The sequence below is a fragment of the Natator depressus genome, chromosome 6 (genome assembly GCF_965152275.1).
Source record: "Natator depressus isolate rNatDep1 chromosome 6, rNatDep2.hap1, whole genome shotgun sequence".
Lineage (NCBI taxonomy): Eukaryota > Metazoa > Chordata > Testudines > Cheloniidae > Natator > Natator depressus.
In genome coordinates this window covers 70,705,814-70,729,772 of record NC_134239.1, presented here as the reverse complement: position 1 = coordinate 70,729,772, position 23,959 = coordinate 70,705,814, and the positions used below count along the sequence as shown (strand labels likewise).

The 23,959-nt window shown below is 42.0% G+C and overlaps 2 protein-coding genes across 2 annotated transcripts in view; one reads left to right on the top strand and one right to left on the bottom strand.

Moving 5' to 3' along the window:
• Nucleotides 1–11,926, bottom strand: OIP5 (Opa interacting protein 5). Its single transcript, XM_074957062.1, has 5 exons — nt 11,620–11,926; nt 10,587–10,653; nt 9,061–9,183; nt 7,939–8,020; nt 1–2,165 (listed from the first exon to the last, which is right to left on the bottom strand). The coding sequence occupies exons 1-5, from the start codon at nt 11,924–11,926 to the stop codon at nt 2,007–2,009; spliced, it is 738 nt and encodes a 245-aa protein (XP_074813163.1). The 3' UTR covers nt 1–2,006.
• A 425-nt stretch (nt 11,927–12,351) lies between these two features.
• Nucleotides 12,352–23,959, top strand: part of NUSAP1 (nucleolar and spindle associated protein 1) — a 32,386-nt gene continuing 20,778 nt past the window's right edge. Inside the window, exons 1-3 of the mRNA XM_074955677.1 lie at nt 12,352–12,542; nt 19,735–19,800; nt 21,541–21,732. Of these exons, the coding sequence (XP_074811778.1) occupies nt 12,450–12,542; nt 19,735–19,800; nt 21,541–21,732 (351 nt within the window). The 5' untranslated portion in view covers nt 12,352–12,449. The remainder of the gene's footprint in view (nt 12,543–19,734; nt 19,801–21,540; nt 21,733–23,959) is intronic.

Sequence of the window (23,959 nt, the reverse complement as noted above, 5' to 3'; positions counted from 1 at the left end):
GAGAAGAGAATTAGTCCCACGGTTAAGCATTTTTTCAAGATTAACGCTGAATGCAACAGTTAAGAGGCTGAACAAATAACTGAAAAATGAAGTTAAAATATTAAGATCATACTCTACCCTTGATCTTTGGACAAGTCTATTAACATCAACTATATATTGCTGGTAGTATAGCCTAGACCATAAAATAGATTTTGGTCGTCATCACTTCTTGAACAATGGCCAAGAAATTCCCTTATTCTTACACTAGTGAAGTAGTATACAGTAACTTTGGACCTTTTGTAATAAGGACTTCTGAAGTATTTGCTATTTAAAAGAGCAATTTGCTCTGAGAGGCTCTGACTACAGCTCTTATAGAAGAGGAAATAAAATTAAAATCTGCTAGTATGAACAAATAGGTTGTCTGCATATTGTAGCTGTGTTGGTCCCTGGATAAGAGACAGACAAGGTAGGTCAGGAAATTATTAGACAAACTTCTGCTGGTTAAAAGTACAAGCTTTTAAGCAACACTGCGCTGAAGAAGAGCTTGGTGTAGCTTGAAAGCTTGTACCTTCCACCAGCAGAAGATGGTCCAATAAAAGATATTATTGCACCTATCTTGTCTCAAACAAATAGGTTGACATGCAAAATACATATACAAAAATCTTATGTTTACATCACACACCTAGTTTTTGACTTCACCTTTAGTTACGAATTCTGTTACTATTGAAAAATACTATGATATATTGGAGTATCAGCTCCTGTGATGGTTGTGGAGCATACACAATTTTACATCTTAAAAATGTAGTAAGTAATTTACAGGATTTGAATGTAGCACTAGTTTAGGAGATATTAAGTTCTCCTATTTCAGTCTGAGTACCTCAAAACACAGCTGTTGCTATTCTAGGTTATTGCCAAGTATTTGGCCTAACCAGAATGGATACTTCAAAAGACTTCCTATGATCAGTAACCAAAAAACTCCACATGATTTATTATGTAATAGGTGCTGATCCAGACCATTCTAGTATCATGGAGTGGGCTATTTTCCAGCAGTCCCAGACTCCCTTCTCTCATTTAGAAGTTTGCATTTTCCCTACATAGCTCACTTTTGAGAAAAATCAAACCAATCACTAACTGAAAAAGCATGAGGTACTAGGATTGCTGAGATCAGCAACTCAGGCCAGAACCAATACTGCTTGTAGTCCTTTGCTCGGCGTGGAGGGAAAAAAAAATCACTTATCAATGGAATTAAAATGAGCACGTAAGTACTTTCCCCTCTATGCCTGATACAGAATTTCAGGCATAATTTCCAAACATATTGGAGGCTTTAAAACATAAGTATGCCTTCTGTGGAAGGGGAGTGAAAAGGGCAGCTCCTTTCATCTTCCCAGGTATAGAGAGAAATAAGAGCTTCTACCCCCACAGCCAGGGAGGAAGAAGAGCCCTCTCACTCTCTCCCTCATACACCCACACATACTTACTAAATAAATAAATAAATAAATAAATCCACAACAAGAGAAAGAACCAATTCAAGACTCAACAGGAAGACATCTGGATCAAGGCCTAGCTCCTGTGAACATTTCCTCTACATGAAGAGATGATATCAGGGTTTCAGCCCCCACTAAAAACATTGTATAATGGCTGATCTTGAATAACATCACATGGTAGCATATTTAGAATCACTCAGGAACTTAAAATCTTAGTTTCCAACAGCTGGTTTTTAAACCATACATTGCTCAGGAAGAACCACAGTACAAGCTGAATTACACCTCCAAGAGTGGAAGTTCTGCAAGGATGAGGTATTTGTTTTGAAGTCGCAGAAGGAGGAAACAGTTTCTTGCTTCTCAAAAATCCAGTCCACTTCACTAGTCTGAGCTATATTTCAGCAAACGCTTTTCACACATATACAAAATAGCAAATTAGCTTTCTCTGACATTTTTCAGGGTGGTGGTGATTTCAAACCGCTTTGTTCACCACAATGAAGAAATCTGCAATTATACACAAATGGCTCCATATTCTATGATGGCATATTAATGGCTTGACTTGATTCCTGCAAATCCTGGCTTTAGGCCAATTGTCCTTGATGCATAGCCCTGCTTGTCAGCCACGTTGATCTGTTGGTTCAGTTCTTCCAGCCTCTTAATCAGTAACTCTAGACGCACGTGGACCCCCACAAGTTGTTCTTTCAGCTAGAAAAAAAATAAATTAAAAATTAAGGGTAGGTAAAGAACAGTTATATACCCTACAGTAACTGTGGTTCTTTGAGATGTGTTGTCCAGATTCCACTGTTGGTGCACCAGTGCCAAAGATCAAATTATTTTGAACAGCAGTGTTTTTTGTAGCTGTGCCTGCACCCTGAGTGCCCTCTTGCCTCTTCAGCAGAGGGCATAAAGGGGAGAGCTGCCTCAACCACCCTTCACTAATAAGAATCCTATAACAACAGGACTCTGAATTAGCAGGGAAGGAGGGCCAGGCATGGAATCTGCTGTGTTACTGTAAGGTAAGTAATAGGGCTGTCGATTAATCACAGTTAACTCATTAAAATTAACTCAAAAAAATTAATCGCAGTTTTAATCGCACTGTTAAACAATAGAATACCAATGAAATTTATTAAATATTTTTGGATATTTTTCTACATTTTCAAATATATTGATTTCAATTACAACACAGTATACAAAGTAGACAGGTCCTCACTCATGAACTGGAGAGTGCTTGGAGCTGTCGGATATCTGTCATAGTTTGGAATCTCTGCTGAGGGAGGTATGCTCCCACAAGTGTGAAATCTAATCACTTCCATGATGAACTCTATCCTTTGAGTTGGTGCAATTGTGGATTTGTCTCTGACCTTGAGGCCCAGCGAGATGAAGATTTAAAAGACACATGAAAATAGCTGATCACTTGCTATGGGAATTTCCCTCAAATGAGCCAGTTTAAGTAGGGGTATGCCTGGATTCTTTGCCTTCTCAGATGAGCTGCCACCATGGTTAAGAACTTTAAAGACTCACGGAGTAGTGGAAAGGCCAAAGGGTAGGACCCTGTATTGCTAATGAGATGCTCCTATGAATCGCAGCTACTTTCTGTGAGTTTAATAAATCTAAGTGTGAAAATAGGCATCCTGAAGTTGAGAACTACAGACCACTGGATCCAAAGAGGGTATTATAGAATCTAGGGCAAGCATGTGGAACATGAAATGATGGATGAAAGCATTAAAACATCAAAGACAGAGAAATAGAGACCCATCCTCTTCTTTACTTCCTAACCCCAATGGGAATAAAAGCTCTTGCCACAGATATCTGGGGGCATTTCCTCCACTGCTCCCAGTCATATGAGAGACTTGTTGAAGCAGGAGGTAGACTCCCACATGGGAAGGGTTCCTGAAGAGAGACTAGGAGGATTAGGAGGACATTGGAGCAGTTTAAAATTGGAAGTGATACCCATTGATGATTATCTTGAGGACTAATCAGTCTGAGGTTATCCTAGCCTAGGCTTCTTGGAAGTAAGGCAGTTGCCAGGCTGGGGTGAAAAAGGAAGGATCTGAAGGTGGTCCAGACAGCCCCTTGACAGTTTCAGAGTAGCAGCCGTGTTATTTGAGCAGTGGAAAATACAGTAGGGAGATTTTATATACACAGAGAACATGAAACAATGGGTGTTACCATACACACTGTAACGAGAGTGATCAGGTACGGTGAGCTATTACCAGCAGGAGAGAAAAGAACCCTTTTGTAGCGATAATCAAGGTGGGCCATTTCCAGCAGTTGACAAGAACGTTTGAGGAACAGTAGGGGGGAAAAAGAAACATTGGGAAATAGTTTTACTTTGTGTAATGACACATCCACTCCCAGTCTTTATTCAAGCCTAAGTTAATGGTGTCCAGTTTGCAAATTAATTCCAATTCAGCAGTCTCTCGTTGGAGTCTGTTTTTGAAGTTTTTTTGTTGTAATATTGCCACTTTTAGGTCTGTAATTGAGTGACCAGAGAGACTGAAGTGTTCTCCGACTGGTTTTTGAATGTTATAATTCTTGATGTCTGATTTGTGTCCATTTATTCTTTTACATAGAGACTGTCCGGTTTGGCGAATGTACATGGCAGAGGGGCATTGCTGGCACATGATGGCATATATCACATTGGTAGATGTGCAGGCGAACGAGCCTCTGATAGTGTGGCTGATGTGATTAGGCCCTGTGATGGTGTCCCCTGAATAGATATGTGGACACAGTTGGCAATGGGCTTTGCTGCAAGGATAGGTTCCTGGGTTAGTGTTTTTGTTGTGTGGTGTGTGGTTACTGGTGAGCATTTGCTTCAGGCTGGGGGGCTGTCTGTAAGCAAGGACTGGCCTGTCTCCCAAGATCGGTGAGAGTGATGGTCGTCCTTGTTGCCAATTTGATTCCTGTTGGATGCCCTAGATTGTGAGGCAGCTGAGGAAGAGGCAGCGGTTTGCCTCAGGTGAAGTCTCTGCCTCTTTCTTGGGGCACTGAAAATCTGAGAATAATATTGTGATAGACAAATGACCATAGAACAACTGATGCTTCTGTTGCTCTCTCTTTGGTGCTGTATGTTCTAGTCCCCAGGATTGCAGGGTCACTCACAAGTCTTTCTGGGTTGGAAGTGCTCATCTGTGCCACTGTTAAATAGCTAGTTTCCCTCAAATGGGAGGTCCTTAATGGTAACTTAGACTTCCCTCAGGATCCCAGATGCTTGCAGCCAAGAGGACCTTCTTATTGTGACAGCAATGGGCATGGTTCTTTCTGCCATATCAGATATATTTAGTGCTGCTTGAAGTACCAGGCTGCCTATAAGCTGACCTTCTGCCACTAGAGATTTTGAATTCTCTTAGGTCTCCTTCAAGAATTTATTGAGAAAGTTGGAAAACTGATCTCAAATCAAAGAATCATATTTTGAGTAGCACCTGGTAATTTGCTATTCTCATCTGGAGGCTCAACAAGTAGACTTTTCTACCAGAGATCTAGTTTTTTGAGGTCCTTCTCTCAAGGGAAGAATTTCAGCTGGCCTTGATGTTTAGATTTACTTAAAATGCCTATACCATCAGAGTGCCTGAAGTAGGATGCTGATAATATTCAAATCCCGTGGCTGATACCTGGTACCCTCCTATCAGTTTTATTGGAGGTAAGTGGAACTGAGCCACGTGTATGCCAAATTATCTTGGCTGGATCAAGCAGTCCATCACTTATTTTAACCCATCTCCTTGAAGATGAAGTCTGCAGGATATCACAGTATCCAGCATCTCCACCATTCATCTCATCAGGTCTTGGAAGACTTTTAGCTCATCCAATGAGGCAACAGATAGAGGATTAACTGCTTCATATGGAGGAGCACAAGGATACGGCATGAGGTGGTTGTGCAGGAGCGTGGTGGTCTCCTTATATTCTTCCTCAACTTTCATGAATTGTGGCTAGGACAGTACTTGTGCAGGTTGGAGTGGTTTCTTTGGTGACAGAGCTCTGGCATTGTAGACTGCGAAGGATTCTGACTTCCTAGAATATGGTTTCCCAGCTGAGGGGGACAAGTATGGCCAAACCTGGTAGAGCAGTGGGACGGAGGGCACATGGGTGAATACCAATGGAGTGCTCCCTGCAGGACCCCAATGACTTCCTGACACCCTTCAGAGATTAATCCCTAGACTCCCAGCCCAATTCCCACTGTGCTACCCACAGGGGGTGGAAGGGGAGGCTCAGGAGAGGAGGCCTGATGTGTTCTATTGAGAAAGACAAAAAGGAGTGAACCTTTGGGTGAGAAGTTGAGGGTTTGGTGATCACCTTTCCAAGTCTCTCTATAAAAGGTGACTCCACAGCACCAAGAGACCTTGTTTTAGGCCCAGCACTGAAGTTGTACTGGTGCCAAGGTGCTCAGACATTTGGTGTGATGGTTTCAGACAGTACTGAAGAGGCCAGTGCTGCATACAGAGCACTTGGTGCTCACAGGTCCTTATGCTGAAAAGGAACCATCAGTCTGATTTCAGTATGGAGGTACTGAAGCAGGACTCTGATTTCAAGCTCTTCACAGAAAGAGTCTTCGGAAAGGATCTCTGTCTTCTGCTTGGAAAGGGGGTGGTACCTGCGCTGATCCCAGGAGCGGCTCTCCTTGAAGCCCCTTTTTGGAAGTAGATGTTAATGTGGTGGACGAACAGAACTTAAAAGGTGGCTCAGGAGCTGAGAGTGGTGCCTTGGCTCACTGGGGCTCTGGAGGCATGTGACTGACCTAATTGGTGAAGTTATGCCAGGGGTCTGCCGATCCAGTGAGGCTTGCATAAGCTTTTCCAGGAGAAAGAGCTTAAGCCTTTCCTCCCTTGTCTGCTGAAGCACATTTAGAAAAGGAGTGGAATACAGAGCAGCACTCCGAGACGTATTCCCCTCCTAGGCAAATTAGACACCTAGAATATCCATTAATAATGGGCATTGCTGCATCACAAGATGGACATGTTTTCAACCCTGGTGATTTGATGTCAAGCATTTTAAAGGTATTATATGGGGGTATATTTTTTTTTAATAAAACCAGTGGGTAAAAGTAACCTACAGAATAAATAGTAACTATAGAAATGCAAAAGCTAAAGTCACAAAGGATGCAGACACTAAAGGGGCTCTGTCTTGCAGCCACAGGTGGTAAGAAGGAACTGAGTGATGGCTGAGGCTTCTCCACTGTTTATGTCCCCAACTACAGAGGGCAATAAGATATCCAGGATATAGGTGCAGTCATAAAGGATTCTTTTTAATAACAGTGTCTGATCTCGCCCAAGTGGACACCCCAAGTGGAATCTGTGTGGACAATTATTTGAAGGAGAACCTGCGATACCATCAGGTTACCACTGTAAACAGAGTCCTGCACATGTCATTATTTTATGAATGGCAAAGAGTCCATAAAGAGTTCAATCCTATGATCATTCTAGCAACATCCCTTGTAAGCAAACCTTTCAAAAACATTGTTTGCACTTCTGATCAGATGCTACCATTATTTGAGCAAAACATTGATTGATTTCAATGGAAGTTTTGCTTGAACAAGGGCCGCAACAATTGACTCTTTAAAGTGTTTAATGTGACCGTGAAAAACAGAATGCTCCCTATTCAGGTCACAGAGAGTACATCTACACAGCTAGGGCCAACCGACTCTGGCTCCTGAGGCTGTTTCGCTGCTGTGTAGACTTCCAGGCTCAGGCTGCAGCCTGAGCTCTGGGACCCTCCCACCTCACATGGTCCTAGAGCTCAGACTCCAGCCCAAGCCTGGGAGTCCACACAGCAATGGAACAGCCCTGCAGTTCAAGCCCAAGTTGACTGGCCTGGGCCAGCTGCAGGGGTATCTAGTTGATATGTAGACGTACCCTGATGATGACTTGCAGGAGGAGAGAAGCCTTAAGAAAACACATCCGGCCCAATTTCATATTCAGACCAGAAAACAAAGACAAAAACAAAGGCAGAAGTGGTTTACAACTTAGGAGAAATAAATTTTGAAGAAAAAGGGATATTCAAACTAATTTAGGCCTAAAATATAGGTACTGTAAAAGCAGTTACAGGATTTAAATAAAAGACAGTAGAACCAAATTTTAGGGGAGCAGCATTTTTCTACATTTAGCACAGCCCAAATGTTGCAATATAGGAGAACATAGACGTCAATTAGATAAGACTTTGACTAATTGTTGTCCATCCTAAGTTTGATGCAGAAGGTAAATGTCAGTGGTGAGGAATGAAATTTGCTTTTCTTCAGTTTAACAACAGGATGTTGACACAGACAAGAACTATAGGTTAAATTAAACCTGCTTGTGTTCCTTTAATCCCCTTAAAAGATAAGTTTCTGTCCTGTGCCAGAAGAACATGCACATCCATTTGTTTATGGGATTTTTAAGAATGACTGTTCTAATAGGTTAGTGTATTGGGGTGGTGCTGAAAACTTAATTTGTCTGAAATTTGCATTCCCCCCATTTTAACACACACAAAAATCACAAAAAAACTTTACTTTTCCCAGGTGTTCCTTTAGGCTCAATGCAGGAAAGTTCATCTCAGAGGCCTCTATTATGGCTTTAGTTTTTAAGAGATAACTGAAAAACAAAAGTCAAAAGAGAGAATAGTAATAAAAACCAGAGAAACATTCATTCTATAAAAAGGTACTTATGCAGAAATTAATCCAGGTGCCAAACTGTGACCAAAAATAGTCAATGTAATCATTAAATATTAAAATAGAATAAAGTTTTCATTTTCCTCAATTGTTTAATCTCTCTTCCACCAACTACAATTTATAGCTGCCGCAGATAGACCCTCAGTCTAAAAAGATCACTTTTGCTTGACAACCAGCATGCTATTATAACAATCTATTAGTAAGTTTGACTCAATTCTAGTTAAGTGATATACAATTGTGATATATTTCTGTATTGTGAGGAACAAAACTTAGTGTTTATGACTAGGCTGGCTAGAAATGGTCTTCAAGCAATACAGATGTATTAGCTTAGATGTATTAATTTGGAAAGTTGCACTCTCTCTACTTCTATTACCCTTGCAATAGAAAGCAAGGGCCAAATAATTTCTCCAAGTTAAGAATTTACATAGATGTTGCAGGTGGAGAGTGCACAACGGTGGCTACATTCTAGCGGTGGTATAAGGTAGAGTAATATAATATACATTAATCAATACATTATAAAACTTAGCCAGTGTCATTCTAAACAAAAAGGATTGTAATGATTCTGGAATGTTTGTAGATGACAAGTTTAATGTGCCTTCTTATAAGCTTCTCAGCACTACATTAAAAAAATGTAGAGTAGACTGGTAGCTGAGGATTTTGCTATTTATGGACAAAGTAAGGACTTCCACAGGAAGCATTTTTGTTACTAGAATTCACACAGCTTTTGATTGACCTGCATTTATTACCAGAAAGAGAAACTATGAACAAGCAGTTCAAGGTTAGCTTTGATATTATCAGTTCTCACTGGCAGAAGAAAATATCACCAACCTGCATTTCCCATTCTTGTTTTATACAAATCAAAATATTATTCCTTATATTGGTATTCCCTCCATTCCCATGAAGAGCTCTGCTCTGGACCTAATTTCTAAGTTGTCACTCTCCATCATATTGGTGTGTACTAACCAGAGGATGCTGTCCTTGAAAAGACAAAAGAGGCCTCGCAGATGAACCAGGGCAGCAAAGGCAGAATAGAGGCTGAAGCCCACCATTAATCCACACGAACGACAATACAATGCATAGTAAGCGCTGAAAAGAGAGAGAAAAGGTTTCAGTAGAGCAGAGGTTTCCAAACTGTAGTCCAAACACTGCTTACTGGTGCCATCAGGCCATAACAATACATGTATTATTACTTCTCCATATTAGCAAGCACTATAATAGGAGTCCCATAACCTCTGTGACAAAGCGGTGGGGCAGATGGTCCACAAGATTGCCTTTAATACAAAGACTGTTACCCACTCAAAAGTTTGGAAAACCCCAGAAGCTGAGGTTAAAATATGAAAACTGAAATCTAACTTAAAAGGTCATTTCAGGACACTCTGCTGCTACTGAAACACATCTATTAATTTTAAAGAGAAAATAATTTCAGACAGACTTAAAAATGAAAACAAAAAATAGAAAGATGCACAGAGGAAACTGAGGTAGGTGTAACCATAACATCATCAACTCATTAGCTATACAACCATTAAGTTTTCCTTTTTGTCTTGTCCCTCCTACCCCATTAGAGAAGGAAAAGCTAAAAATGGCCACAAGAGTGGTAACAGGTAAGAATTACAACCTGTGCAAGATGCCTGTGAAAAATTCACTTCCTCATGGGGAGTAGAAAGCAAGTGCTATCACCTTTTGCAGAATAAGAAACTTTTTTTAAAGCAAAGTTTGAACACTTATAATTGTGACAAACCTTCCAAATATGAATCAAGCACAATACAGACACAGGGCTACCTCCTCAAATCTGCAGACAGCTCAAGCTGCTTCAGCTACTCAACTTTGAAAGTTGATTCAAACTCAGTTTCTTATTTTCTTCTGTGAAGTCTAATAAAAACACTGTAAACCATGCTTGACAAAGATACTCTTCTCTAGCCACTTCCCTTTCTGCAGTTTTGATTAACTCATTATTTCCCTCCCATTAGATTCACCCCATAATAGGTAAAGAAAAAACATTATCCTATCTAGGTGAACCAGCTTCTACTGATCGTTTAATTCACTACCAGCAAAACTTGTTCACTTTCACTATTAAAGAATATAAAAAGACTTTCCATCTTAACAGGTATATAAACCTTTATTTTTGATAGAGATTGCTTCCTTTTTTTGATCCCCCCTCACCTCAAGGGTAAATAAGGCAAAAACTTAGGTTTTTTGTTTTTTGTTTTTGTTTTTTTTTTGGGGGGGGGGGGAATATAGGCTATCGATTTACAAAGGCTTTCTCAGTTGAAAAAGCAGCGGACACGTCCAAAACCAAACTAGATTATTTGTCAATTCTATGAGACACCTCTAAGAGGGAGCTGGAGAGATTTTAGAAACTTATTTTCTTCTGGCACAGAGACATTTCTAAAATTCAGAAGCAATACATTAATGCCTTTCTGCTCTGCTTGGTGACCAGCTCAAATTGAGAACTAATACCAAAAGCAAAAAGCAACATCTGAGGTACCTACCATCCTAGAAGGGCTCCTTCAATACCGACCATTAAAGAATCGTCCAAAACAACATCATTTGTGACTTCTGAGAAGATAAACCCATAGATAGTCATACACCACTGATCATTCACCAATACTTTTATATGTTCCCCAACATTAAGGTTCTGAACTTTCTATCTTTAGGCTTGGAAAGATTTATTTTTGTTCTATATTTATTTTAATGAAAAAAAAAAATTTTAATCCTAGTAGATTTTTTTAAATGTTTGCATCGACTTAAATGTTTGCATTAATAGAAAATTTAAATCCTCCAATGCTGTTATTCAGAGTATGTGACTGAATCCCAGATTCAAATATGTTTTGTAATATTTAATTTGTGTAAGCATAATAGAATACTGACTTTTTGCTGGAGCCACCCGCTAGCGCAAAAACGGGTGTATTTAAAGACTCATGCAATTCCACTTTGCTCTAGTGAAAGTATCCTGTATTGGAGCACAAGGAAAAGGGAAGGGACAGCTCACAGCTGGCAGACAGTGCGGACAGATCTGAGTGGGAATGAAACTAACAGGCGCTGGGCGGGGGCAATGTGAGGGGAAGGGAGCAGCTTTACTGTCACTTATGTCCCGACTGAGTTTTTACAGGACTGCTGTTTCACTTGCAAGCTGAGTACAGCTAAGAGGGAGTTACTGTTTTTATGTCACTTCAGAGCAGAACTGAAACTGATGCCACGTTTTATGAAGTCTCCCAACATTTCGTGCTTTCCGAGCACGCATTAGGGCCATTTGGTGGCCCAGAAAAAACAAGGAGCTACCAGACCAGCTCACTCGGGCGGGGATAGCCCACTGGTTACGCTGCTCTCCATGGAGAGGATGCTAGGCCCGCCCTTAGATCACTGAGGACCGCAGCAGCTGCATCCCTCTCCGGAGGGGCACGTCAGCGCCAGTGCCAGGTAGCCCTGCCCAGCCCACGGGGCTGACCCGGGGCTCCCACAGGCACTCAGGCCAAGGGAGCGCTAGTGAATCCAGGCCCAGAGTCTGGCTCTCCGGGGACTCACTGAAGCAGACGAGGACCCGCAGGCAACGGTCCTCCTGGGCGCAGAGGTGCAGCGAGTCGCCCAGCACCGTGCGGCAGCCCCTGCAGTGGAACAGGGCGCACTCCTCCAGCCGGAGCCCTCGGCGCAGCAGCGTCCCGCCGCCGGGGCTGTTCGGCTCCCGCTGGGGCTCCCCGCCGCGCGGCATGCCCGCGTCCTCTCGCGGTGGGCGGCCCCAGCTCTGCAGAGCAGGGCCCGGTCGCTCGAAGGTGATGGCGCCGTCAACCTGAGGTTCCTGGAACAGCCGCTGGATGCACCTCCGCACTGCCATCTTCTTCTTCTCCCGCAGTGCCCGACCTCCCGCTCCCGCCCGGATTCGAACCCAACGCCCGCCCCCTTCCTGTTCCAATTGGAGTACTACCTATAGCTCTGCGCTCCGATTGGACGGAATACAAGCAATCACTTGACTAGGTCCTCGCCTCAAGGAAATAACTTCCTCCGGCCATTGGACGATGGGGGATACCAATCATTCTACTTCCCAATCAGATAGCGATAATTTGGGCTAGGGCGGGTCTTTAAATTGATAGACTGTGTACATGTGCCTATCGTGTTTAAACAAAACAAACGGCATTCCCCAGGATGCCATTGGCTGTCGGTGTGTCTCACAGTTCCTCCGCTGGTAGGTTGTTCAGCCAATGACAGGGCGGGACGGGTGAGTTTGAATGGTGGGGGGTGGGACGAAGCAGCTTCGCGTCAGTTGAGCGCGAGATTCGAAGCACGGGCCCGGCGGTTACCCCGGGCAGCGCTCACAGACCGGCTGCTGGGGTCCCGGTAGTTGCTATAGTCCTGCCGCCATGGAGCCACCCTCGCTGCCGCAGCTGGAGTCGCTCAAATACAGCGAGCTACAGCAGGTGGCCAAAGCCGCCGGCCTCCGGGCCAACCTGAAGGTGAGGAGGTGGCGCCCCGGCCGGGGAGAGTCCCCCAGCCGCTGGGAAGGGAGATGGGGTACCCATGGAGAGGAATGGCACAGGGGATCGGGGCCGCCGGCTTCGGGACCGGGCCAGGGGTCTGCTCGCTGGGTGGCAGCGGGAGGGAGGGATGATACCGCCGAGCAAAGGTGTGAGCGGGGACCTGGGTTAAGGGTGGCAGAGCGGGCGCGGCTAACGCTCCTGTGGCTGGGGGTCGGGACTCCTGGGTCCTTGTGCCAGCTGGGCTCCAGTTCTCTGTGCGACTGCGGTGGGGGCGCAGGGTGCACGTGCCCCTGGCACCACTATGTGTGGAGGCTCCCAACTTACTGTCTGATCCCTATCCGACATGGATTGACAGGGCGCAGAGGTGGGACCACAGCCCCTAAGCTTCCATGTGAACTTCTAGGACCTAAGAATGGCCATGCTGGATTAGACCAAGGGACCAGCTAGCCCAGTATCCTGTCTTCTGACCGTGGCTAATGCCAGATGCTTCAGAGGGAATGAGCAGAACAGGGCAATTCTCAAGTGATCCATCCCCTGGCTGGGCCAAGTAGGCAGAGGCTAAGGACAATCAGTGCATGAAGTTGTGTCCCTGACCATCTTGGCTAATAACCATTGATGGACCTATCCTCCATGAATTTATCTAATTTTTTTAATCCAGTTATACTTTTGGCCGTCACAACATCCCCAGTTGACAAATTCCACAGGTTGACTGCCTTGTGTGAAGTAGTACTTTCTTATGTTAGTGTTAAACCTGGTGCCTGTTAATTTAATCGGGTGACCACTTCCCAATAATAACGCTTCCTTATTCGTCCTCTCCATCCCATTCATAGATCTCTATCAGAACCTCCCTTAGTTATCTCTTTTTTCCAAGCTGAAAATCTTTTTAATCTCTCCTCATATGGAAGCTGTTCCACATCCTTAATCATTTTTGTTGTCCTTCTCTGTACCTTTTCCATTTCTAATATGTCTTTTTTTGAGATGGGGCAACCAGAACTGCCTGCAGTATTCAAGGTATTGGCATACCATGGATTTATACAGAGGCATTTACTTCTTATTGCCCATCCCTTTCCTAATGTTTCCTAACACGCTGTTATCTTTTTTGACTGAGTAGATGTTTTCAGGGAACTATCCATAATAACTCCAAGATCTCTTTCTTGAGTGGTAACAGCTAATTTAGACCCCATCATTTGGTATATTTAATTGGGATTATATTTTCCAATATGCATTACTTTGCGTTTGTCAACATTGAATTTCATATGACATTTTGTTGCCCAGTCACTCAGTTTTTGAAAGCCCTTTGTAACTCTTCGCTGTCTGCTTTGGACTTAGCTCTGTTGAGTAATTTTGTATCCTCTGCAAACTTTGCCACCTCCCTATTTACCCCTTTTTCCAGATCATTCATGAATATGTTGAACAGCATTGGTCACAGTACAGATCCTTGGGGGACACCACTATTTACTCGCTCCATTCAGAAAACTGACCATTTAGTCCTCCCTTTTTTCCTGTCTTTTAACCAGTCACTGATCCATGAGAGGAGCTTCCCTCTTATCTCATGACTGTTTAGTTTGCTTAAGAGCCTTGGTGAGGGATCTTGTCAAAGGCTTTCTGAAAGTCCAAGTACGCTATATCCTATGGATTCTCTTTGTCTGCATGTTTGTTGACTCCCCTCAAAGAATTCTGCGCTCTGGTATTTCTGATTCCTCCCACCCCGTACATGTCAGTAACTCTCAACACAGGGCCAGATGCATTTCTGGCGATAAAAAAGGTGCTGTCAAAGGCACAAAGTAATCTGGGGGGAAGCATTTCCTCTCACCTGTCCGCTGTCATGTGATCGATAACATCAGGCACATGCAGGGTGTGTTGGTATTTTGCAGTTGATAGTGACCCTTTGTGGTGGTGTTAAGCTTATCCAGAAAGCCATCAGTAGCTGACTTCCATGGAAAACATCACTGGAGGAACTATGGTGCACAGAACTTGGCAGCTATCGGGTAGAAGCGCAAAATTGTAGAATAAGCCCTAGGTACACTGATCCTTCCCCTAGAGACACAAGGAGAGGGGATGTGGACCATCATGGTTACAGGGCTAGCTGCACCTCTGTACCCTTTTTGGCCTCTCTGAGTGCATCGTCTTAGCTTAGGTATAGGGCCTTTATGTATCCTGAGATGGAATTTCACAAGTTTTCTACTTTTCAGTGGGACCTAGGCTATGATACCCCACATTACCACCATTTATTATCCTGCTGGTTAAATTGAATTCAGTCATCTGCTGACTTCCCTTCAGGAGTGTGTGACCAGTGGCATATAAAAACAGCGAGGAGTCCTTGTGGCACCTTAGAGACCAATAAATATATTTGGGCATAAGATTTCGTGGGCTATAACCCAATTCATCAGATGCATGGAGTGGGAAAAAAAGTAGGCAGGTATAAATATACAGCACATGAAAAGATGGGAGTTGCCTTACCAAGTGGGGAGTCCGTACTAACAAAGCCAATTCAATCATGGTGGATGTGGCCCATTCCCAACAGTTGACAAGAAGGTATGAGTATCAGCAGAGGGAAAATTATTTTTTGTTGTGACCCAGCCACTCTTTATTCAGGCCTAATTTGGTGGTGTCAGGTTTGCAAATTAATTCCAGTTCTGCAGTTTCTCGTTGAAGTCTGTTTCTGAAGTTTTTTTGTTGTTGTTGAAGAATGGCCACTTTAAGGTCTGTTATTGAGCGTCCAGGGAGATTGAAGTGCTCTCCTACTGGTTTTTGAATGTTACAATTCTTGATATCTGATATGTATCCATTTACTCTTCTGGGTAGAGACTGTCCGGTTTGGCCAATGTACAAGGCAGAGGGGCATTGCTGGCACATGATGGCGCATATCACATTGGTAGATGCGTAGGTGAATGAGTCCCTGATGGTGTGGCTGATGTGGTTAAATCCTGTGATGGTGTCCCTTGAATAGATATGCGGATAGAACTGTATCATGTTTGTGGAGGTGGTGGGGCAGAAGGAGAGGCCCCGAGATAGGACAGACTCTTCTGCCGGGCTAAGAGTATAGCTGGATAGATTAACGATATTGTTGGGTGAGTTAAGAGGACCACTGTGTGGCCCCTTGTGGCACGTAGGGAGACAAACACCTACGGGATCTCTATCAAGCGTTCTCAAAACTACAATATCCACCTGCTGGAGTGAAGAAACCGATTGACAGAGACAGAAGGATACCCAGAAGTCACCTACTACAGGACAGGCCCAACAAAAAAAGTAACAGAATGCCAATCACCTACAGTCCCCAACTAAAACCTCTTCAGTGCATCATCAAGGATCTACAACTATCCTGAAGGACGATCCCTCACTCTCACAGATCTTGGGAGACAGGCCAGTCCTCGCTTACAGACAGCCCCACAATCTGAAGCAAATACTCACCAGCAACTATACACCAAACAACAAAAACACAAACCCAGGAACCAATCCCTGCAACAAACCCCGTTGCCAACTCTGTCCGCATAGTCTCTAAGGTGCCACAAGGACTCCTTGTTGTTTTGCTGATACAGACTAACACGGCTACCCCTCTAAAACCAGTGGCATATAGTGACCTAAACAGCCTTCTTAAAGCAAAAGTAATACTTACCACTAGGAACAAAGCATTAGAGAAAGAGGATTTTGAAACAACAGTCTACACACATGTCTAACTTACCTAGAATCCAGTCCAGTCACTGCCCCTGTCTTGGGCTCCAGATCCTCTATCATCTCATCCTCAAAGCTGTGACCACATGGTCCCTCTGCCCAGTTCCTGAAACCCTGGTGACTCCTGCACTCCCCCATAGCTTAAACAAAGCCTCTCCCAGAACTTGACCGAAAAGAGTGAGCTTTCTAGTTTCCTTCTTCAAGGGGCCACATCGTAAGTGGAGAATATAGCACAGAGATGCTTTGCACAGAATTATATCACATTATTGATCGTTACTTAATCACATGAGGAATGCACAGAACTATTCACAAACAAACTACATGCATTTCATTGCCTCCATTTCCTTACCACTCCCGGGTATTCTGAGAGCTGGGATCAGAGGCCATTGGGCCCATCTGGAGTCATTCTTTCTGCTCCAGTGCATAGCTTGATATACATTGACACAGGAGCTCTCTAGGATACAGCAATTGTATGACTCTGTTAAGACTCCTGGGAGCTTAAAACACCTGAGGATTCAGCAGTTGGATCCCTTCACAGCAATCTGGTGAGTCACCAGCAGGGAGCGCCCAGTCAGATCTGTGACAATAACCTATCCCCAAAGTTAAATACAATATACATCAGGTCTTAAATAGTAATCCATGGAGGCTGCATTGGTCACATGATACTGACTTGCCTTGTTTTCATTTGCTAAACTGCATTAAAACAAATAAACAAAATCCATACTTTCCTAATATTAAAAAGAAAAGGAGTACTTGTGGCACCTTTGTTAGTCTCTAAGGTGCCACAAGTACTCCTTTTCTTTTTGCGGATACAGACTAACACAACTGCTACTCTGAAACCTTTCCTAATATTACTTTCCTATGCAGTAAGTGCTATAGGTGCCTCATGGATATTACGGTGACTGCACGTGGGAGAGGAAATGATCCATGAGACCATTTCTGTATTGAAATGTGTATTTGTACAGTAATCACATTTGAGAATCCTTGCAATATTTCATTTTGCAACTATTATTTTAGACAAAGGAAAAGTGGGAGAAGGTATTGAGGAAGAGGAATGCTTGGTAAGAATGCCACTCAGGAAAGACATTGGAGTAAACTGTCTTTTGTGACCAAAAAGAGAACAGAAGCTTGCTTCAGTTTTTCATGGCAACAAACCAAGCAAGTTTCACTCTTGACTATTTAAATTAAATTGTTCTTGTATCAGTCTTGTATGTAAAATTGTCTTGTTCTAAAATCACTGAATTATTGTTTTGTGGTGGCTCAAGAGAGAGCATGTCTGTACAAGATTTTTAACAACAGATACTTTAATTTCCTGTTCCAAGAAACTTAAAAACAGTGTTTAGCCAGTTCTTGTTTTTATCTTTGGGCTGAGTGCATCTTCAAGCTAACTTCTTTGTAGTATTATCTGTTGCAAACTTTAAAAAAGTTGTCTTATCTGTAAGGTGGAAAAACCACAGCATTTTTGCCTGTCAAGATAGGGTCTAAGATTACAGAGTGGGAGGTGTGGAAGAAGCATAAGTGTTTAAAATGTAACTGGTAGTGCATTTCAACAGCCTTAATTTTATCAACTTTTTACAGTCTGAGAAACCTGCACTGACTTCTGGCACCTTTGCTACAATGAATGGCTTCACAACTACTTTAAACATGGTGTTGGACTGAAAACGCCTTTCCAAAATCCCTCAAAAACTTTTCCAAAGCTTTCCCTTTACTTTGGAATCTCCTAAAAACTTCAAACTCGGTTTTATATTTTGGAAAGCTTCTACCAATCACTTGATTGTCTCATTATAGAACCAATAAGGAATAGAGAATAAGCTGTTCCTATAATGTGTTTGGAATGAATGTTATTTTTTAAAATGCTAAACCAGCTGTGTATTTAGAGCAAAAAATAAGTCATGCCAAATCAAAGCTGAATTTGACCCTTTCATCTCCAGCTGGGATGAGCACCCTTGACATTTGGAAAAAAAAAATGGTATATGTATAAAATCTGCAAGGACTTTTAAATGGCTACACGATATGCTATGCATGGCTATTAGTGTTTTCAAGTTGCTTATAGTTTTCGTTGAGCCATAATGTCTTCAAATTTATGTTGGGCTGAGACTTCACCTGCCAAGTTTCCTAAAATAAAAATAAATAATCTGGGTTAGGGTTAATTAAACTTAATTAATTTTATATCATTTGTTTTAACCTCTGAAAATTAGTTTATTATGGAAGTGCTAATGTTCTCATTTACAGTGCTGCAAAAGTGGCACATAGATTTATATAGTTCTAAATCTGAAAAACATGGCAATGGGTAATCCTTAACATTATTCAATAGGAACTTTTACATAAGGGAGGAGATAAACTTTGGTATTATGCTGATTTTTCCCATTTAGGTCCTTGGAAAATTGCCATTAAGCAGCTTAAAAATTCCATTCTGCAATTTTTTTGTATCGAGTATTTTCCCTATTGGCATTAATTACTTAGGAAAGTATGATCTGCATGTGAGCATGGCTCAAAGTAAGTGTTGCTGTTGCAGAAATTAGATACAAGTTTTAAGTAGATTGTGTTTAACTAGATGAGTCAAAATACCTTGTCCTAAAACTACTGGCTTCTCTGGAAAACAGTTGGATTGTAAGATCTCTGGTCAGGAGAATCTACATCTCCACTCCAATGAAGCAAGCAAGCTATTCAGCAAAGCACTTAAGATGTGTTTAAGTCCTATTGATTTTAATGAGACTCAGATACCTGCTTAAAATTAGGCAATGTCTATATTACACACCACTGGAAACGGCGTGTAGTGTACATGTAGCCACATGCTGCAGTGAAAAGCAGTCTGCGTCCATACTGCAGTGCATAGCTATACGTGCCAGAGAAACGCTCTGGCAGAGGGGAGACAGCAAGAAAAAGCTTCAGCACTTCCCTGTCACTGGAGCCTTTCACTGCGGGGAGGCAGCGGGAAAAGTCTCAGTCTTTTCCCGCTGCCTCCCTCCTGCCAGAGTCTTTTATAGCTTCCGTAGTGTTTTCCTGCAGCAAGGAAGAGCTGTAGCAGCGGGGAGCTGGCATAGGTTTCCCCACTGCACCCCTGCTGCTGAAGTCTTTCCCTGCTGTGGGAGTCTTTCCTGCAGAGGGAAAAGGCTCCAGCAGCAGGACGCTACACTGATAAAAACAGCAGTGTAGACGGGGAGGCACGGCTTGGGCCAGCAGAGAGTGTGTAGGCTAGTACGTACATACACACCCACCTCCCCCAGACATGTCTTTTACTCTACTTGCCTAAGCCAAGCCTCACCAGCTACACTGCTTATTTATACTTGTGCTGGGGGGCTTGGCAGGTAGGTATTCTACATGCTGCCAAAAGACATACCCTTAAACATGTGTTTTGCTGAATAGAAAAGGCCATATGCAGATGCTCAAGTGCTTTGCTGAATTGGTTGGTATACAGGGTTGGCTTATGCAACCTTTTGTTTAATGGACTAGTGTCTTCTTTGGGTCACATTTTATACTCTTGACTCCTCTGCAGGCAGACAAATTGCTGAAAGCTCTGAAGCAGCACTTTCATGAGCCAAAACAAGAAAATGGAAGTAAGGTAAGAACAGATGTCTGCTGACTTCTTATAATCTTATGAAAGACAATATGCAGAAACCATTCTTTCTAAGAAAGTTGCTCCTATTTTGATAATTGCAGTGCATTGCATTTAATGACAAGTGCTTCTCATTTAATGGTAATATAAATGTAAGTTTTTACTTAAATCACTGCCTCATGCTTACTGTGTTCACCTACTGCTGGAAATTGACATTTTTGGTATTTAGTTTTGAAATGGTTCCATATATGACTAGGCCAGTGTTCATCCTAGTAATGGAATTGTGACAAAACAACTTGGAGTTAAAACTTAACTCGTGCTCCAGTACCTACATAGATTTATCTTTAGTGTGAACTAAAATGTAGTCAAATGGAAGCTGATATGCTAAGGTTCAAATTTGCTCTGATCTGTTCAGCTCCAGACATTAGCAATGGGAAATGTACAAAATTCTCCATTGTGTCCTTTAAAAGAAGATCATCTTCAGGAGCTGAACCAAGCCAATGACAACCTAGATCTCAATATTTTAAATACTAGCTGTGAAGCTTTGAACCCACCACCAGGGAACACCTGTGCTGCTTCTGCAACTAATGCTTTCCCAGGATAGCCTACAAACAGGGAATGTCATGCCAGATCCATAGTCCATCAAATCTGCTATCCTCTCTGACAGTGGTCAATACTTGATGCTTCAGAAGAAGGTACAAGAAACCCCATAAAGACAATTATTATATGGAATAAACTAGCTTGTATAGAAAGCCTTTTGCTAAACCTAGGCAGTTGGGGTGGGAGGGAGTGTCCCTTCCTTTTTTTGTTTGTTTATCCTATCTACCTTTTATATTCTCTAACTGGATGTTCTCACCTCTATGAATGTCTAATCCTATTTGTCTGTCCATTTTGTGCCTACTACACTTACAAGTTACTCCTAAGGATGCTATAACCAAAGGACATCCTAGAGAAAAAGGGTTTCTTTTGTTTTGTTTTGTTTTGTTTTTTATATAGGTTTTTTTTTATCCTAATTATATTGTTATGCTGTATGTGTGGTTTTTTTTTTAACACAACAAAAACAACCTTCCTCTTTTATTTAAATGTGTTGCCTTTCAGTTTCATTGAATGTCCGCTTGTTTTTATGTTATGAAATAAGGTAAATCAGAAGCTACTTTCTCTGTCGTTATGTATTGCATATACCTCTATTGTGGCCCCTTTTGTGAAACCATTAAGAACTGATATAATCCTTGTCAGATTCACTCTACTGCTGAGTCCTTGGGCTGTGGTATATGCAGTATCAACAGCATAGGTATGCTTTTCCATTGCTAGAGATCAGAGTAGCCCTGTAGGAGGAGCACAGATGACATGATCTCTTGCAGGATTTTAAAAAGATCTATGAGATCTTAAAAACTTGGAGAGCCCCAGGATTCTTCCAGTCAGGTGTCAAATGTGAAATGCTGAATATGTTAAATACCTTGACAGAATGCTATGTATACAATAAAAACAAATGAGAGGATTTCAGATAGAAGACTAACAAACTGCCCTCAAAAAACTAACTTCAGTGTCTGAGGAAAAAGCTGACATCAGCACACTGACTGTAATGCCAGTGAACAGCGAGAATGCCAACAGGTTTGTTTGTTTGTGAACAATGGGTGTGACATAGCTGTGTTCCATTAATAAGTTGTGAAGCTTTCTCGTTAGTGCATCTGACATGAATATGCACATGTAAGGATGTTAGACAATAATCCCATTTCTCTTATACAGGACTTTGGAAGGAGTGAATCCTCCTCCACAGATACAGAGGAGCTCAGCAGTCTGGAGCAGGTCAAACCTATTCCAGTGTCCTTTGTCACAAAAAGGCGTGGGAAAGGGAGGAAGGTAGCAACTGGAAAGATGGCCTCCAAAGAGGAAATTAATACTAATGAAGAAGATATGGTGCTTTGTGTTGAGAAAGAGGTAACTCAAGTTTTTCAGGTTTTATTTTTTTATTAAGAGAAACACACGTTAAATAGAACCTTTGGTCTATTCTGCCACCACTTGGCATGAAATGCCTGCCTTTCAATAGGCAAACCCAGTAACGTTATTGACTTTGTATTTTGGTAGCCTACTTTTCTGAAACTTGTGTCAACTGCTAGCTGCAATCAACTATTCCTGTTGTTTAAGCTTATTCTTTATCAACTTCAGATCACCTGTAATCTTCATGGGTCTTTCCCAGAGTCATAATTTGACTTTAGGTGCTCAAATACCACAGTGGGTGCAGTTTAAGAACCTTATTAGAGATTAAGTACCAGGACAGTATAATCATGTTTCACTCTCTTTTCAGGCTAAATACACTCAACTCTTAATAGACGCTCTGATCACCAGATGAGTCTAGTAGCCATCTTTGCATTTTTTCAAGCATTGAAATATCCTTTTCCTTTTGTACTCTATAGTACACCATGTTCTAAGTATGGCTTTTTGAGTGCTTTAAACTTCTTGAAAATGTCTTAAATTTGAAGAAACATTTTTTAGACTTTTGGTCCCTTTTTTCTTGTTCTTCATAACTGCAGGTTTCTTCAGCAAAGGTCGACAAAGCGTGTTCTTTAGAGAATTCTGAATATGAACCGCCCTCTTTTTAAAAATGGCCACAACCACCCCCCCATGGGATTTAAACCAAGGTGCCCTCAAAGAAAGATGATGGTCCCCCTGTTGTCAGTTTTTAAAATTATCCAGAACTTTTGAAATGTCACTGTTGAGGAAACAACCAATTTTCTGCAGTCTGAAGCAGAGCTGTACACAGTATTCCAGGTGCAGTTGCACCAAAGCTGCAGAGACATCACTATTTCTTAACTTGGTCCTGCAGCTTTTGAATTTCTCCTCCTCCTCACTTACTCTGGCAGAATGACAACTAATGACCAACGAGAATTTTCCTTCTCGTCTGCTATCTTTGTTAAAATATTTTCCTTCATGTTTGCTCTTTTCAGATAAATAAGTGTTTCTGTGTTCTCCTCTCCCACATCTGTGTATTGCGATATTCTTGGGTGTTCCAATAAAAGGGTGGAAGTCTATGCTGTACCTGATACATCCAGCGCAGCACTGGTGCCAGGCATGTTCATCATCCAGCCAATCAACTTGCATTAAATTCCATGCTTCTACAATACTCCTTATCTCTGCTGGCTAGCTTTGATGAAAAGGGAGTTCTAGCAAGATTGAGAACTTTGCTTGCCCTACCTTGTTTATAAGCAGTCCATCTAATTAAAATAACATGGTCAAAATCTTTTCCTAGTGTTCCTGGAACATTATGTAATTGCTGAGATAACTAGGTGATCTCACTCTTTATCCTAAACATAAAGAGCATTGGTCAGTTTGGAAAAATAGAGTAAAGGATGTTTTCAGTTTGTCATGCCGCTTTCTGAAATGTTAACTAGTATACACAAGCAACACCTCAGATGACCAGAATTGAAAGAAAAACTTTCTTCAGTTGGTTTGCTTTGTGCATTTAGCGGCATTTGGTGTCTGGAATGTTTCACTTTCCCTTATATAGACAGTAGGTCTTTCTCTCTAAGTTGGCATGTGAGACTTTTTGTTTAAAAAGAAAAGGGTGGGTGGAAGAAAGGGGTGCAGAAGGAGAATGTTTGTTTGTTTATTTGTTTGTAAAGTGCCAAATTGGTATAGCATATTAGGCCAGGTCTAAACTAAAAGCTTTTGCCATTATAGCTGTGACAGATGTGAGACCATGGAAACATCAAAGACAATTACGTGGAGATGTGTCAGATGCTATGCGCACATGGAATAGTGATAGACCATTGTATCAATAAGTGGTGTATATATCTTTGTGTTTCTGGCTCACAGGGTGGGTTTGCAGTGGAATCTAGAATTAGTGAGGGGTGGAAGTTTAATGCAAATTTCCAGTGCTGACTATGCAAATACCCAGCTCTTGGAAGCTTCTCCCCATAGGAGAAGTAGAATTAACTGGTTTTACCTGGTTTAGGAGGCCTAAGAGACAAAGACCCAAAAACTATATAAAGAGTCAGCCTGATCTGACTCATGGAAAGATTCACTCTGGAACAGAGAACTGACAAATTTATGGACCTACCAGAATGTCATGCAGATGATGGGTCATATCTGGTAAGCTTAGGATGCATATAGATTAATTTTTTTTCTCTGTAATGCTTTGACTTAACTAAATATGCTGTACTTTGCA